The 16,273-nt window shown below is 36.7% G+C and overlaps 1 protein-coding gene across 10 annotated transcripts in view; it reads left to right on the top strand.

Moving 5' to 3' along the window:
* Nucleotides 1-6,228: 6,228 nt before the first annotated feature.
* LOC136718813 (mitogen-activated protein kinase kinase kinase kinase 3) overlaps nucleotides 6,229-16,273 on the top strand; it is a 147,943-nt gene continuing 137,898 nt past the window's right edge. For 4 of the 10 annotated variants that reach the window (XM_066696559.1, XM_066696558.1, XM_066696557.1 and 1 more), the window contains exon 1: nucleotides 6,229-6,704. In XM_066696559.1, coding sequence (XP_066552656.1) covers nucleotides 6,606-6,704 — 99 coding nt within the window. In that variant the 5' untranslated portion in view covers nucleotides 6,229-6,605. The remainder of the gene's footprint in view (nucleotides 6,705-16,273) is intronic. The other 6 variants (XM_066696560.1, XM_066696564.1, XM_066696561.1 and 3 more) reach the window with 3 other exon arrangements.

The following is a 16,273-nucleotide window of genomic DNA, read 5'->3' as shown; positions in this document are numbered from 1 at the left end:
GTGACACTGGTGCTTAATGGCAGTGAAAACGGATACGTTTGTGTGTGTGTGTGTGTGTGTGTGTGTGTGTGTGTTTGTTCCTGGGCATAAATTATTATTAGATACAATTAGCCTGGCTTTCGGTCGTGATAAACGGATCCCTTTCTGAACATTGAAAGCAATGATCTGTGATATAAATGTCCCTGGCGGGGGCGGGGGATATGAGCAGTTTTTGACATTGCCGTGCAGTGTTAGTGGTATCAAAACAGATTGGTCTCGTAATATTTTAAAATTTAAATCGATCTAACCACTAGGCCACTGGTTGTAAGAGGGCATCCAGCATCCACAGGTGGCATCTGTTTGGTGTCAGTTGTAACACAATGGACCTCATACACAAAAACCTATTTTTGAACCTATAATTGGACAGTTGAAGACTGGAAAAATGTTGCCTGGTCTGATGAGTCTTGATTTCTGTTGAGACATTCAGATGCTAGAGTCAGAATTTGGCGTAAACAGAATGAGAACATGGATCCATCATGCCTTGTTACCACTGTGCAGGCTGGTGGTGGTGGTGTAATGGTGTGGGGGATGTTTTCTTGGCACACTTTAGGCCCCTTAGTGCCAATTGGGCATCGTTTAAATGCCACGGCCTACCTTAGCATTGTTTCTGACCATGTCCATCCCTTTGTGACCACCATGTACCCATCCTCTGATGGCTACTTCCAGCAGGATAATGCACCATGTCACAAAGGTCGAATCATTTCAAATTGGTTTCTTGAACATGACAATGAGTTCACTGTACTAAACTGGCCCCCACAGTCACCAGATCTCAACCCAATAGAGCATCTTTGGGATGTGGTGGAACGGGAGCTTCGTGCCCTGGATGTGCATCCCACAAATCTCCATCAACTGCAAGATGCTATCCTATCAATATGGGCCATCATTTCTAAAGAATGCTTTCAGCACCTTGTTGAATCAATGCCACATAGAATTAAGGCAGTTCTGAAGGCGAAAGGGGGTCAAACACAGTATTAGTATGGTGTTCCTAATAATCCTTTAGGTGAGTGTATATAATTTAAATTAAAAAGCCTATACGTGTGTGTATGTAGTTTCCAGGTGTTTTTATACTCTGATACAGTATAATGAAAAACACTTAATGGATAATGGAAAGCAAATGTATGAAAAAGATAGGGAAGTATGAGTCCAGCACTGGTCCTGTACTGTTAGGACCCTTGAAGCACTGGAGCAACAAGAAGTACATATTAACTGTGAAAACATTTAGAGCTTCAAAAGTAGGCCTGCTTCCCGATTTAGTTGTACAGATAGCTGCATGAGACTGTATATGCAGCTTACGTAATATAATAAAGCATTGCCCTGGCTACTGTTACAACTGACCCTGGTCATTGGGTGAATTGTAATGTCTAAGTCCTTGGATTTGAAGCAATAGTACATGTTTGCATTTTACTTCTAAAACATAATAATTGTGTGAAATCACAATACACAGATTTATATTGAAAAAATCACCAAACCAGCTGTTTTGGTGGCAAGAGGTGGTCATAATGTTATGGCTGATCGGTGTATATTTTTTAATTCCACATCTGCCAAGGTTTGAATGGTCAGTATGTATTTTACTTACTCAAATATTAGCCAACATAATTTGTTAAATCAGTGCATAGGTATATAAACAGAAGTCTGTGAATTTCTGGCCTGGATAAGTGCCCAGAGATAACTAAAAGGAAAAATAAAAATGTAATAAATGCAAATAAATATTAAAATCAATAAATAATTGTGTTTTTATTCTCTGAAGCACGCTGCCATTAAAATAACAAAAACAAGAAATGAAGTTTCTCCCGATGGGTTGAATGGCCTCCTCTCGTTTGTAAACTTTCTTATGTTCTTATGTTCTTATTGAGGGGGTATGCAGCAGCAGAGGCAGAATTAATCTATAATTATCCTTTTTGGTGTGCCATAGTTTGTTATTATTTATTTGGTTTTGGTTTGTGTTTGTTTATTAGAAGCCTTCTGTTTCACCTGTGTTATAAACATGTCTCTTTTATGTTTCTAATGAACACCTGACAGAACCCTAAGATCAATACTGTTCAGCAACAAGGAAGAAAGAAAAATAGCATGCTTGTAATGAATAACATCCCCTGGGTTACTCACTGAGAGTAATAATTTAAATGTATGTTTGTATTTTATACCCTGTCAATTTGGAATTTTAAATGAATCACTGCTAAAACCCTGGTACTAAAACTGGGAGAGATGTCAGAAATGTGTACTATCAAAACATCCCCTTCTTTTCACACTGTGAGTTGCTCAATACTAAAGGCAGATATAGAATTCATAACAAACAGCAGAGAGACACAGGTGTTATAGCTTGGGCTCACAACAGTGGAAGGGTCTCGGGCAGAAAGAATCAGTATCCTGTCCATATCTCTTTATTTTTGTGTTGGTGTAATAGACAATAACCTGACTGCAGAAAAGGTCTCTTGTCATCTTGTTGCAAGCGAAAAACAATGCTCGTCCAAAGATATTCTGCCACTGGGAATTGACACAGCTTTGAAAACTCCTTATATTGCCAAGTCTGACTGAAAACTTTACAATCAGCATTGAGGAATGATTGGTAATTTAAGTCTCATATTAACAAGAGTTGGTTGATCCAAGCAATAGCTCCTACAATGACACTGAAAGGAAAAATAAAATAAGGTTGCTTTTGAATATGATGTGATCAAGTCATAAAGTTTTGAGATTCTCATTATCATCACTTGAACTCTAGCCCATCACTACTGTGTATGTTGTGCCTGTCAGTTCTCACCTGGCATGACTCACAAAGTCTGCTGTGTTCCTTTTGCAACTCAACTACTACATAAAGCAAATTCATGATGTCCCCAGTTAATATCAAACAGTAAGAATATGGAGTAAGAACACTAACACTGTTGACTTCATAATAATGACTTTTTTTTGCAGGGAAGACAGATCTGTAGTTTTTCCACTATCCAGGAAACACATCCTGAAACCCTGAAGGAGTATACATGCTGGCTTTTGACATCTGCCATTACTTGATAAGTTTTCAATTTTTAAGTTTTAAAACTTGCCTATATGATTGCTTATATGATGATGTCAACATGTAAGGATGCTTTTAAACCACGATTTTAGGGACCGTGCCAGTTTCCCTGTAAGGATTTTAGTTTTAGATACACACAGATGAGCTTAGCTGGTGAGAGTCCTCTGAACAAAAATAACCTATTTTCACTAGTCAGTCTGGTACATCACAGCTCTATGTATTTGCTCTCCATCAAATTAGATTAACACATACATTTAGACATACACTCCTAGGCAATACAAAGTATTAAAATTAAAACCTTCTGCAATAATACAACAGTAGTACTGCAGTCAAAAAATAATACAACAGATTTATTGGTTTTGGCTAATACAAATTGCTATAATTAACTTAGTGGCCAACAACCTGAAACACAGTACAGTAAAACTAATACATTACAACTACAAGTAAAACTGTACTTTCATCAAAAATACTGTGGTAAGCTACTATTTTAGTTTTCTTGGGCTGTTTGTGATTATGATGCCTGAAACTGCCTGCATCTTAAAGGCATGACGAGTCACAAGGTGAATACTTCTGGTAAATACCTTATTGTCTAGAAAGAATTTGGAAGACAATGAGTCATGCATGGTACGCAGGTGAGAAACGTATGTATTTTCTTCATGCAATAAAACAAACACACATACACACTTACCAAGAACCAGACTGACAAAATGAAACATGTTTTTCCCTATAATACTGAACACCCTGCTACTATTTTAATAGATTAGCATATTCTTCAGTAATGCCACTTTATCTATCTATTGTCATTCATCAATTTAGAATTGCCAAATATTTATTAATCACATTGCTTTGATCCTGACAAGGGAGAAATATGGAACGGTTCTTCAGTCTGGAATGAGAGAAGTAAAAGTAATTTGATTATTTTAGCACTGTGAATCCACAGTGCAAACTAGCAAAGCTGTAACAATACATGGAGGACTAAATGCAGTTTCACTTTTAGTACTGTGGAGCTCCCAGGTTACCTATACCTATCCGTCATACAGTAAGTTAACAAAACCACAGCTGACTTCAAGTCCCCCGATTGTGCTCCAAATACCACATCAGGAGAGACTCTCGCCTCTCTCTATACCTGGTCTTTAAAAATAAGTATTATTTTACATTCAACATACAACAGTCAAAGGAAAATACTATAAAATACTTTGTGATATTACTTCACCTGCAAAAAGTTTTTTCTTAAACCAGCATTCTAAAAAATCCAATAAAGCTTTTTCCCAGTAGGCCTTATTCACTGACACAGTAAGGCAACATTGGAGTGCAAGTGCCCCCCCCCCCGCCTTACTGAACAAATATTAGCTGGAAATGTATCTGATCTGAATATATAACAGCTGATCTGAAATTGATTTCCAGGAGACTGCAGCTTGTCCTTAACTCCCCCAACCCTCCCCCAACACCAAAACCACCCTTTGGCGCCAGTCCAATGTCGCACAGTATCATTGCGCTCTCAAATTGGATTTGCAAGGCTGTCGTTGGTTGTGGCTTGTTAAAGAACTTCATGACCTGAGCTGTTTGTTTATTATGCAGGAAGCATTAAATTCTCTCTTTCAGTGTCTGACAGTGACAATCACAGGTACTTCACTTTTGCAGTAATATGAGTATCAAACTCTATATTTCAATATACTTGCACTCGTTTCCTTTTAGTTCATTTCATCCTAGCTATCTGTCTACATTTCCTAGTCCCTCAAACTGTATATCAAGAGGAAATTAAATTGGCAAGAATCAGACAACAGAACTGGGGAGAAGAATCATGTGCAGGCCTTTATACAACAGTGGGTGAAGATTATTTGATACATAAACAGTCAAACTTAACAGAATTAGATCTCCTTAAAATAATAAATTTTCATTGTTCATCTTGTAATTAAATAAATAGACATATGAGTAGATTTACAGTCATTAAGAAAAGCCAGGAAACTCTGTATGTTTTTGTTTCTAGTGCCATATACTATAGTTAAGATTTTCCTCCAGATTTATGTATCGGTTACAGCAGTTTAATTGTTGTGGAGATGTTTAACTTTATTTTGCTTGAAAGTATCGCTTGCTCCTCTGTCCCATGCTGTGTTGAACACTGTCCTCCTCAGGGATGGTGTCCTATTTCAGTTTTTTAGATGCACAAAATAAGCATCTGTAGGCAATACCTCCATGGCTTGAGCATCACTCCTTGAGACGGACAAACAACAAAACTATGACATTTTGTAAAAGACTACTTTCCCCCCTCAAATCTCTTGACTGTTGTATTTGGCGAGACATTATTTTCTTCTTCTAGAAATGTGTAGGCCTCAATGAAAAACGTAGTTCCATGCAAACAAATACATATATTATGTATCTTGAGTATATATATATATATATATATATATATATATATATATATATATATATATATAAAAAACATCATTTTAAAAGGAAAGACAAGTTATTAAAGTATACGTTTAGTTTATGTACTTGTTTTAAGGGACTGCAAGTATTCAGCTTGCATCTCATCCTTTGTTGAACAGTAGTTAAATACACAAAGTGGGTTTTGATTATGGCCTGCATTTTAAATATTATAGGCCTACATATAGGCTTATATTCTCTTGTGAAAAAATATAAATATCAGCATATTTGTATCTTGGAATCAGGATCAAGTCAGCTAATCGTACTATCAACGAATCGATAGTGTAAAGCGAATGTTGATTACCACCGAGCTAAGGTAATTTATACGATGGGGTTGTCTCTGGTTACAAATTAAGTTTACCAATAATAAGCCTCTGTGAGAATCATACAAATGTCATCAGAATAAGTTGTATACCAGATATGTACATTAACTTAGGTACATACCTGCTCTCTCTATATATTATATATAGCATATATACCAGATTTCAGTGCTTGAAATATAAAATTCGTCTTTTTCCTTTAATTTTTGTTTCATGAACTGAACTTATCAACTGAATGTAACTCTTTGTACCTAAAAGTTTAATGACAGAAAATGCAAATAGCCAGCAAAGCGTGTTTGTGGAGGTGGTAGTTTGAAAATCGTCCAGGTGATAACGCGAGGAAAATGCGAACAATCCGGTTTGTCAGAGATCTGCCTCCCTAGCATTCAAAACACAAGACACTTCGCTTGGCAGGAGCATGCGTCACATGCACATAGAAATATTATTCTTATTTTTACAAACTGTGCTATTTATTTATACACCATAATTAAGGTGTTGTTGAATGATGTACATGAATTCCAAAAATATATACTGTAAATGTGGCGATTAATATGCATTCGCTCGACTCGCTGCTCATCCGCTTTCCCTGCCCATCCTTCTTTCAGTCTTTTCCGATTCCTAGCATTCTCCCTTTGGATCATGTAAACTAGACTCCTGCGCACGCGTATTGCGCAGTGGAAGCCATGTTAAAGTTACACTGAAGTCGGGCTGTGATTTTTTTTTTTTCTGAAGCCATATGTTTATTTGTTTGTTTCTACTTAACTGTGCAATCGGCGTCCCTTAAACTTAAAGACTGGAATTCAGAAACCGGGGTTCAAATGATGAATTCCAGTTTCGACCTTTCCAGACGGAATCCGCAAGAGGATTTCGAGCTGATTCAAAGGATAGGAAGCGGCACCTATGGAGATGTCTACAAGGTACATATACATATTATTATTATTATTATTATTATTATTATTATTATTATTATTATTATTATTATATGTATGCGAGCTGACCAAAGCATATCGTGCTTATGTTCTCATACCAGCTAGTATGTGCAGTGACGAGGTATTTTGTTGACATGATGGGAAAATGGTGTCAGGGGAACGATACTGTTCATTACAGAATGGAAGTGGTTTAAGCGGTTGTGTGGTGGTAAAACGTACTGTTCATATGCTATTTTTTAATTATCAAAAGGAATTGGTTAACGATTTAAATCGAAGAAACGCATATACTATAGGTTTGCCTAGTCTCCGTTTTTTTGTATTATTAAATCCATTATTTAATGGAGCCCACCATAAGTCAATAACGACTGCAGGTTTTGTGTCATGTTACGTGCCTGTTGGAAACTGCGTTGCCTGTAATGTTGCCGAAAATGTCTTGAAAGGAAGACCCTGGTTTTCCACAACAAACTAGGCCCTAACCACAGACGGACACGCAAGAATCAATCAAAAAAGCACAGATGTGTGATTAGTTTATTCGACAACTGCGAATCTACGTTGTCTTTTTTTCTTTTTCTTTTTCTTTTTCTAAAAAGGAGGACCGTTTTGTTTTCGTGTTATTTCCCCTGTGTAGCACATACGCAACAATACGGGGCCCATATGTGCTCAGAGGTATCCTTTCAGAATGCCATGGGAACTATTTTCCTTTACAGTTTTTACTTCTGTAATGTCATATTTGCAACATTATGGCACTTATATCGATTCTTCATTGCAGTTTCATTGTAATGAATAAAGACAAACGTGTATTTCAACCACATAGAAGAGGCATTTCATAGAATGTTATTTGTTTAGTTGTTTTGTAACCATGTCATGTTACATGAGCAAAAGGAATGTAACATGCAGGCCAGACGTTTTTAAAGGTATCCTATAATTTGTTTTGAGTGTAGCTTAATGAACACCTCTAAAACTCGGTAGCCTAGTTTTTAAAAACTTTTTAGTGTTTGTTTAAAAATGTGTTCCCCATTATGGGCATTTAGGGATAGACCAGTAAGATTTGTAAAACACAGTTTTGTAAATGAATAATTAAAAAATGTAGGAAATCATGTCTAGTTTGCTACTAATTTTAATATTAAAAAAACAATTATGAAAAAAGAACTCCAAACATCATTTGTTTAGATGAATTAAGGATACAACATGGTATTTCAAAGCAGAAATGGCTTCATTAATAGATGCATAATGCATCTGAGGTTTGAGTAAATATAGGGAATCTCCAGTGATGTACTTTGGTAAAGTTAAAATAATATTACTTCTGTCACGCCTCACCACATAACATTTTATCTGCCAGCGCAAACTATTTTTTAAAAGAGATTGCATTCTTGTGCTATGGTATAATGTGACCTGCAACAGAGTGTTTGAACTGCAATCTGCAAAAAAGTTAAACTAAAACCTTGTAATTCAACCACATGTTGCAAAGATATTGTCTTGACCAACAGAAATGGTTCATTCTAGGATTTGTGATGGACACTTGCAAAAGGGTTATCACATACATACAGAAAGAAAAACCACCAAGCACAGAAATAATTGCTGGTGTACAGTAGTCTGCCTAGCTGTAGAAGAGGGAAACACAACTATCCTTCAGCTGAACTGGCTGCAGTGTAGGTGAGTCAGGAGTGGGTCAGCTTAGCCAGGTTAATGAAGAGTGGGTTAATCCCTTTGGCTTTGTGTGAAATGCTGGGCTAGTGGGTAATGCTAATGTTCATTTAAAGTATTGCAAAAGTAATGGTTTCTTTCTTCATCATTACAAACTAAATAGGAGACTATGGTTCATGAAATGAAAATTAATAAACATCATGCTCAGTTTTGTTTTCTTCCTTTATGGGAGATGTTACATTTAGAATACATGTTTGGAATTAGCACACAGTGTTCTTCCTCTGTTAAATATATGCAGTGACTCTGAGGAGGTAGGCCATTTTGTTGTTCTGTCTTTGATCTATTTTGGGATTAGCTTTTGGATTACGATTTCTTAGATTTTTCATTGGACGGACTATGTATTTAGCAAAAATGACATACAAGAAGATGCTTAATGGACAGTGAAGGGTGATGTACAGGAACCTTACCTCAATGTTGTCTCATTGCAGCTCAGTGGCCTTTGATAATTTAATGTTAGTGTAGAGTTTTAATGTTCACTGCCTGACACAAAAGGCTTGTCTTGAGGTGCTGATGTGCTTTAGTTTCCAGATTTCTGGAGAACACCACTGCTCTTAAAGAGACACGTGCATGTGTGTTGTGGTAGTAATTCATGCTTGATGCTTGGTGACAAGGTGTGTCAAACTGTGTTTCCTGGATATTCTTCCAACAAAGTTCAGAGCTTGTTAATTGATCCAATCAAATTATTAACTGCATCATTGCAACCCTTCACACCAGGGTAAATAAATCACAGTATCTGTAATTTTATTCTCTTCTCACTGATATTTAGTTTGGAAAAGTAACAAGAAGCAGTCTCTGACATCAAGTAATAGACCAACAAAAATGTAGATGATTTCTTGTGTAAGTCAATTATAGTAAATGTAGGTGACTGCTTTACTAGTTCTGGTTTATAAAAACATACTTTAAGTTTGAGGCTCCCAAACTTTTTGGCTTGCGACCCTTTATACATTTGGGTCATCACCTCACATACTGCAGGTGTTTTGGTCTAACTACTAATAGGCACCCCACAGATGGTGCTATTCAACAATCCTCTATTTTGATTGGATATGGAATAATCCAATAACCGAGACCTGATTTCCACTATTGTGAGTTGCGACTATAGTTTGTTTTTAATGTGAATGTGTGCCATTGTAGAAAAAGTTGTTTCATTGAGATAGGTCGATGGATAAACTTATTTATTTCAGCAGAGTGGCAATGAATGGTTGTCGGATCTCCTCGTGGATTACATGTGTCTCGTCTTGACTTCTTACCCGTTCAACTCTTTCCCCGCACCCCCACATGAGGGTCTTGCGCCCCACAGTTTAGGAACATCTGCTTTAAGTTGATGGTAGTGGGCAAAAAATGTTTTTGCTTATCTGTTTTACTGGTTATGGATTTTGCAGTTTGGGATCAGGAAGAGAGTGCATGAATCATAATGTTTTTTTCCTGTCAATATATGGCCTGAACTTTGTTGTAATTGTTTTGTGAGTATGACCTATTGTTTTAAAACTACAGAAATAGAGGAAGCAGTTAGTAAGAGCCCTCATTACATTTTCACTTGGCTAGTTTGTAACCGGACAATGAACACACAGCTGCTAAGTTCATCCTGTTTTTCAGTTTTTTGGGCTTAGTAATTGTTGTTTGGACTTAATTGCTGAATGGATGATCCTTATTTTAATGTGATTTCTATTGTCCTGGATTATGTGTTTTTTTTTTTTTTTTTTTAATAGGTGTGAGACAGATGTATGTGTGCTGTTGTGCAATTTATATAAGCCATATATATACAGTGAGGGAAAAAAGTATTTGATCCCCTGCTGATTTTGTACGTTTGCCTACTGACAAAGAAATGATCAGTCTATAATTTTAATGGTGGGTGTATTTTAACAGTGAGAGACAGAATAACAACAAAAAAATCCTAGTGGCTAGGCCACTCCAGGACCTTAATGTGCTTCTTCTTGAGCCACTCCTTTGTTGCCTTGGCTGTGTGTTTTGGGTCATTGTCATGCTGGAATACCCATCCATGACCCATTTTCAATGCCCTGGCTGAGGGAAGGAGGTTCTCACCCAAGATTTTCCTGTACATTTGCTTTCTTGAGCAGGGGGACCTTGCGGGCGCTGCAGGATTTCAATCCTTCACAGCGTAGTGTGTTACCAATTGTTTTCTTGGTGACTATGGTCCCAGCTGCCTTGAGATCATTAACAAGATCCTCCCGTGTAGTTCTGGGCTGATTCCTCACCGTTCTCATGATCATTGAAACTCCACGAGGTGAGATCTTGCATGGAGCCCCAGACCGAGGGAGACTGACAGTTATTTTGTGTTTCTTCCATTTGCGAATAATCGCACCAACTGTTGTCACCGTCTCACCAAGCTGCTTGGCGATAGTCTTGTAACTCATTCCAGCCTTGTGTAGGTCTACAATCTTGTCCCTGACATCCTTGGAGAGCTCTTTGGTCTTGGCCATGGTGGAGAGTTTGGAATCTCATTGATTGATTGCTTCTGTGGACAGGTGTCTTTTATACAGGTAACGAGCTGAGATTAGGAGCACTCCCTTTAAGAGCGTGCTCCTAATCTCAGCTCGTTACCTGTATAAAAGACACCTGGGAGCCAGAAGTCTTGCTGATTGATAGGGGATCAAATACTTATTTCCCTCATTAACATGCAAATCAATGTATAACTTTTTTGAAATGCATTTTTCTGGATTTATTTGTTGTTATTCTGTCTCACTGTTAAAATACACCTACCATTAAAATTATAGACTGATCATTTCTTTGTCAGTGGGCAAACATACAAAATCAGCAGGGGATCAAATACTTTTTTCCCTCACTGTATATCAGTCTATATCAAAGTGTTATGTATATAACATTATTTGATATAGACCAATGGAGACTAATTGGATGCATAAACTATGGACCTGAAGGGTCAGATCTATTGAATTATTAAATCACTCTCAAAAGTGGGCAACACTGTGGAATAACAGTGTGGATTAGGGCTCTGGACTCTGAAGCACAGGGTCTTGGGTTCAGTCCCAGTTGGAGGACAACTCTGCTGTTGTACCCTTGAGCAAGGTGCTTTAACTAGATAGCTCCAGTATAAATTCAGCTGTATAAAATGAATGATCAGCATCTCATGTTCTCTTCCTGAACTACATTTATCAGTAATGGAACATCAATACTTTGTCTGGAAAAGTAACAAGAAGCAGGCTCTGACATCAAGCAATAGACCAATTTAGTTGAGGGATTTGTTTGTTTTGTATTGTATGTGAAATATAATAAGTCCAATGTTACCCTGTTAATGGTTAGTGGAAACAAAGATGAAATAATTGGGATTGTCTTTTCCAACTTGTGCAGTTAAAGTAAGCAAAACCATTGCATTTTGATTAGATGAAAGTTAGCAGAAATCCCAAGTTATTCATAACTGAATGCAGTCCTGAGTTGTTTTGTTTAAAAAATAATAATAATAAAAAAATTGTAAAATGAAAAATTTATATTAATGTCAAACTCTATTCATAGTGACACTGTAAAAATATCCATCCCCTTTCTAAGGCAAAAAAATAAATAAAGATTGTGTAACCAGATGCTGCTTAGCAATGTGTTTTCTTTGGCTTCCCTTGGAAGTCTGTCATTTCCTTCTTTTTCAGGAAGTCCAGCCATCTTTCAGGGCACTCCGGTGTTTTGCCTCCCATTCAAATTCAACAGTAACTTGCAAAGTAGTTCACAAAGCACTGAGTAAATTGATCTTCCATTGTTTATGAAGTAGCTGCCGAGGGCCTGCCTGTCTGAGTGGAAGGCAGGCAGTTTGTGCTAATCTATTTCTGCAAAAATAAGATTAGCTTTGTCTACACCCGTCACACTTTGAAAATAAGTAGTAGAAATTCATGACAGTTAGGCCATAGATGTTGTCATTGAGGTATTCCTGTACTGCTATATGGCCTGTTTTATAAACTTGTTTAAGAACCACTCTGAGTTATTGTGTCAGACTGTTGTTTTTGTCTTTCATTGCAAAGTTGTTTAATAACCTTCTGTGGTTAGATTTTACAAAATTAATCTTTTATAGTGAATAATACTCCCAATAGTATCAGGTCCAGAATCTATGTTGATACTAGCTTAAGTTTTCCCTGTTATTTAGGCTACTTGCTTTTGGCCTTTTCAAAATGGTTTTGTTTGTACTTTGAATAAGTAAACATTATTTTGTCTTGTGAGTCACAGCTGTTTTCACTTTTTTTTTTTATTCTAGAGACAGCTTGCAAACAGGTAATCTTAGTGGCTCAATGTTAAAATCAAAAGGCTGAATTAAGTATAATTCTTCACTTGTTTTCATTAATCAATTACTGTTAATAATTTTAAATTTAGAGTTGGTGTTCAGAAAATGTAAATCTGAAAGGATCATTATATGAATTGTGTAATGAAGAGCAAAATGGAATGTGACTGCAATCCCAGGGCTAATAAGTGCTGCTATTCAGTATTTATAGTTAATCTCTTAATTATTCCCTGACGTAGTACAGATTTGTTTTCTGCTTCTCTTGATTGGATTCCGTTTAGTATTAACTAGTATTATGGTTGTGAATTTCCATTTCCTCTCATTACTGACTTTCTACACCTGCTTTTTGTTGTAACAGGCAGGGTTTGACAAATTGTTGACTTTGTTGGTCCTACAAATCTGAAAGAAGTTTAAGTCATTAATTTAAATATCTTTAGAATAAAAGACATTGTTATTGGGAGTAATTCATGGCAAGTCCTTTTTTTTTGCAAATAGTAATTTTGTGTAATATTTTGGCCCAGGCAGTGTTTCAGAAGGTCGGATGACCTCCTATGTGGAAGCAAGCTACTGATGCAGGGGAAAGGAAGCTTGTTATGTATCTTTATGAATATGTGTGTGTGTGATGGAATATCTGATTGGTTGCATGAGCTTTAGTTTTAAATATCTACATCAGTTTAACTTTTTCTTTAGAGAGTTAGGCTACATTTTAAATGGCTGGTTTCACTGAACCAATTTAGCACTAGTCATGGACTTCTCAATGTTATTAAACCAGTCAAAGGGGACTTATCTTGCATATTTTTTTCTGAGTAATGAAAGGACGACATTTTGCAGTTGATGGCAACTAAAGGGAGCAGAACAATTTGTGAGGGTAATACCAAGTTAGACACAGTGCATTACAGCAGTGGCAGAATATATGATAAAATGGGAAAAATGGGAACATTTGGCCTAGTTAGTGGCTGCAAAAAATTTGATGCATGTCAAGAATGGTGTTAACTTGTCATTCTCAACTGCTATCCAATAAAAAGGATGGGATTGGGCAGGGATTTTACTGTGGAATCACTGTCAGAAATGTTCGTATGCATGTTCAAAATATGTATATGTTGTAAGACTAAAGAACATACAATTCAGTGTAGGATTTTTTTTTTTTTGTGTGGATATGAATAAACAATGTACGTTCAAATGCATTTGTGTACTCATACTGCAACACATTCATTAAGCCCACCTGCAAAGGAACTGAGCACATGGTTCTTTTCAGTAGAATCTCAGCTACACAGCTTAAAAAAAAAAAAAAAAAAAAATCACAAAAAATTGCTGATCTATGTTTGGAAACATACCTGTGCACTCGAGTTGCAGTGAATAAAACATAAATGGCAATAGCGGGCTGTGTGTGTAGCTTAATAATATTAATTAGTTTGTTGTGGTCCTCTTTTCTTTTCTGTCATTGTCAGTTTCCCAAGGACAAGGAAGTCAATCCTAAGGTCAATTTCAAACTCATGCATCATTGTTGTGCTCCTGTGCCATGTGAGTTCAGATTTGTACATTTTACAACAAACTGTCGTCTTTGCAGTGTGCAATGTAAAGTGTTCCCGAACCTTAGAAGACTTACATGACATTTCCATGTTTTTATTTTTATTTTTGGGGAGCTGTGCTCCAGGTAGACCCAACTAATTGAATTTTTCCAACAAGTTTTAATAATCAACATTAGGGTTGTCAACAATACTGATACTTCGATACTACCATGATACCAAATTTCAGAAACGGTTCTGAGCTATGCATTCGGTCGAGGTATCGGAGCACTCTACTTGTATAACAAAAATTGTGTGATTGCGTCTTTCACTTGACAAAAGAAAGACTTTTTGTCCGTGTAGTGACACCATACACCTTAGGTGGAAACAAAGAAGAGTCAGCTGATGTTGTAACCAATGGACCTTATTCCCAGTCCCAGCGAAAACGAGGCTCTGAAAGCATCAGTTCTGGAAGTGCGATAAACAAACATGTATCACTGTTGTGTTCCTAGCCCTGTGAGTGATTCCCTTTATAAAGCTGTCATTTCACAGATTTCCAGGAGATGAACAAATGGAAAGCCTGCATTATCACAATTCGCCGAGACATTGCACAACTTTTATGTAGTATTTTTGTTCAATTTGGTATTGATTGGATTGATTACATTTGGTAAGCTCCAACACTAGAACCGCTTCTAGTATTTAATCCAAGATTTTGGATTAAACACAACCACCGCACCTGCAAAATGTCTCCTTTTATACAACAGCTGTGTGACGAAAACGCTTTGAGATGGGTTTGACTGTCTGTATACAGCTGCAGGAAGGCGCTTTTCAACACCGCAGTGCATTTACCACAGACTGCATTTGAACAGCGTGAAACAGCGACAGGTCTGTCTCTGTGCATTTAGCAACCTGGCAGTGTCTTTATTCCGTGTTGAGCGAGGGGCATCTTCAGTCCTGCAGATACTGAATTGTAGTGCCAACAGTAATCTAATAAACACTAACAGCAGCCAGCCTATCGCCAGCCGCACCTGATACAAAATAATGAGCACATGATCAGACGGTGACTGATCAAGGCATTGATAGAGACCTGGGTTTGCAGCGAGATCAAGAGTGAAATCCACAGGAAAGTTACGAACTTGCTGAGCTGATGAGAGGACAGGCAGACGAGAGCTAGATCAGGTGTGATTCTTCAATTCTGTATATTTTGTGTCATCTGCTAATAAAATAAATAATGGTAATATTTGAATATATGTTTAGACATTTATATCTTTCAGCTCTCAACATGATACAAATTATTTCACAATGACTGAGTTCATTACAAATCCCAGATCGTGGGCTTTATTGTATTCAAACCTACAGCATAAACTGCGGTCCGGCAGCTGAAGAAAGTATTTATAACTTATTACATTTGACGAGTTTACAGCAAACTCCGTATTCAGTATTTTTTGTAACATATAATGACAGATAAGTGGGAGAAATTCACATACGCAGAGATATTTACTTTTGTATTGCAAAAGCCGCCTGAAATACAGCTCGGGAAAAAATTGAGACCACTTAACATTGATTTCTGAACTTGGAGTGGTCTCTTAATTTTTTCCAGAGCTGTATGTAGCTGCAGATCTAGTCTTCACTGATTCATAGCAATGTAAAAATAACATGTGTATTTACAAAACAAATATTATTGATTCAGCTATATCCTCAGCATATTCATAATATAAGCCTAGGTAATGCTGCTCGATTTCATTTTTTATTTTCTGGCTATCTGCCATAAGATTCTTAACCGACATGACTTTATCTATTAAAACGTAAGTTAAACGGTATGAATGAGTTACCTTTACTATATCCAGTATTAATATTGTTTAACGGATCAACTATGGCTCAAGACTGTGTAGATATATTTGCCTGTTATTTAATGTATTATTTTCTGGTCTGTATAGTGACTGGTGTGTGTTACATGCATGTTCTGTATGTCAAATAAAAGTACATTAAATTCCCATATGGAACACATTTTCAATATATTATAAATCTATGCAATAATAATGCAGTAAAACGTAAAACATGAATGTGCCTATTGACTGTTACTACAACAAGCCAGATTAAACCAGTCACAGAAT

This window comes from Amia ocellicauda, chromosome 23 (assembly GCF_036373705.1).
Source record: "Amia ocellicauda isolate fAmiCal2 chromosome 23, fAmiCal2.hap1, whole genome shotgun sequence".
Classification (NCBI taxonomy): domain Eukaryota; kingdom Metazoa; phylum Chordata; class Actinopteri; order Amiiformes; family Amiidae; genus Amia; species Amia ocellicauda.
This window is presented reverse-complemented; position numbering and strand designations above follow the sequence as displayed.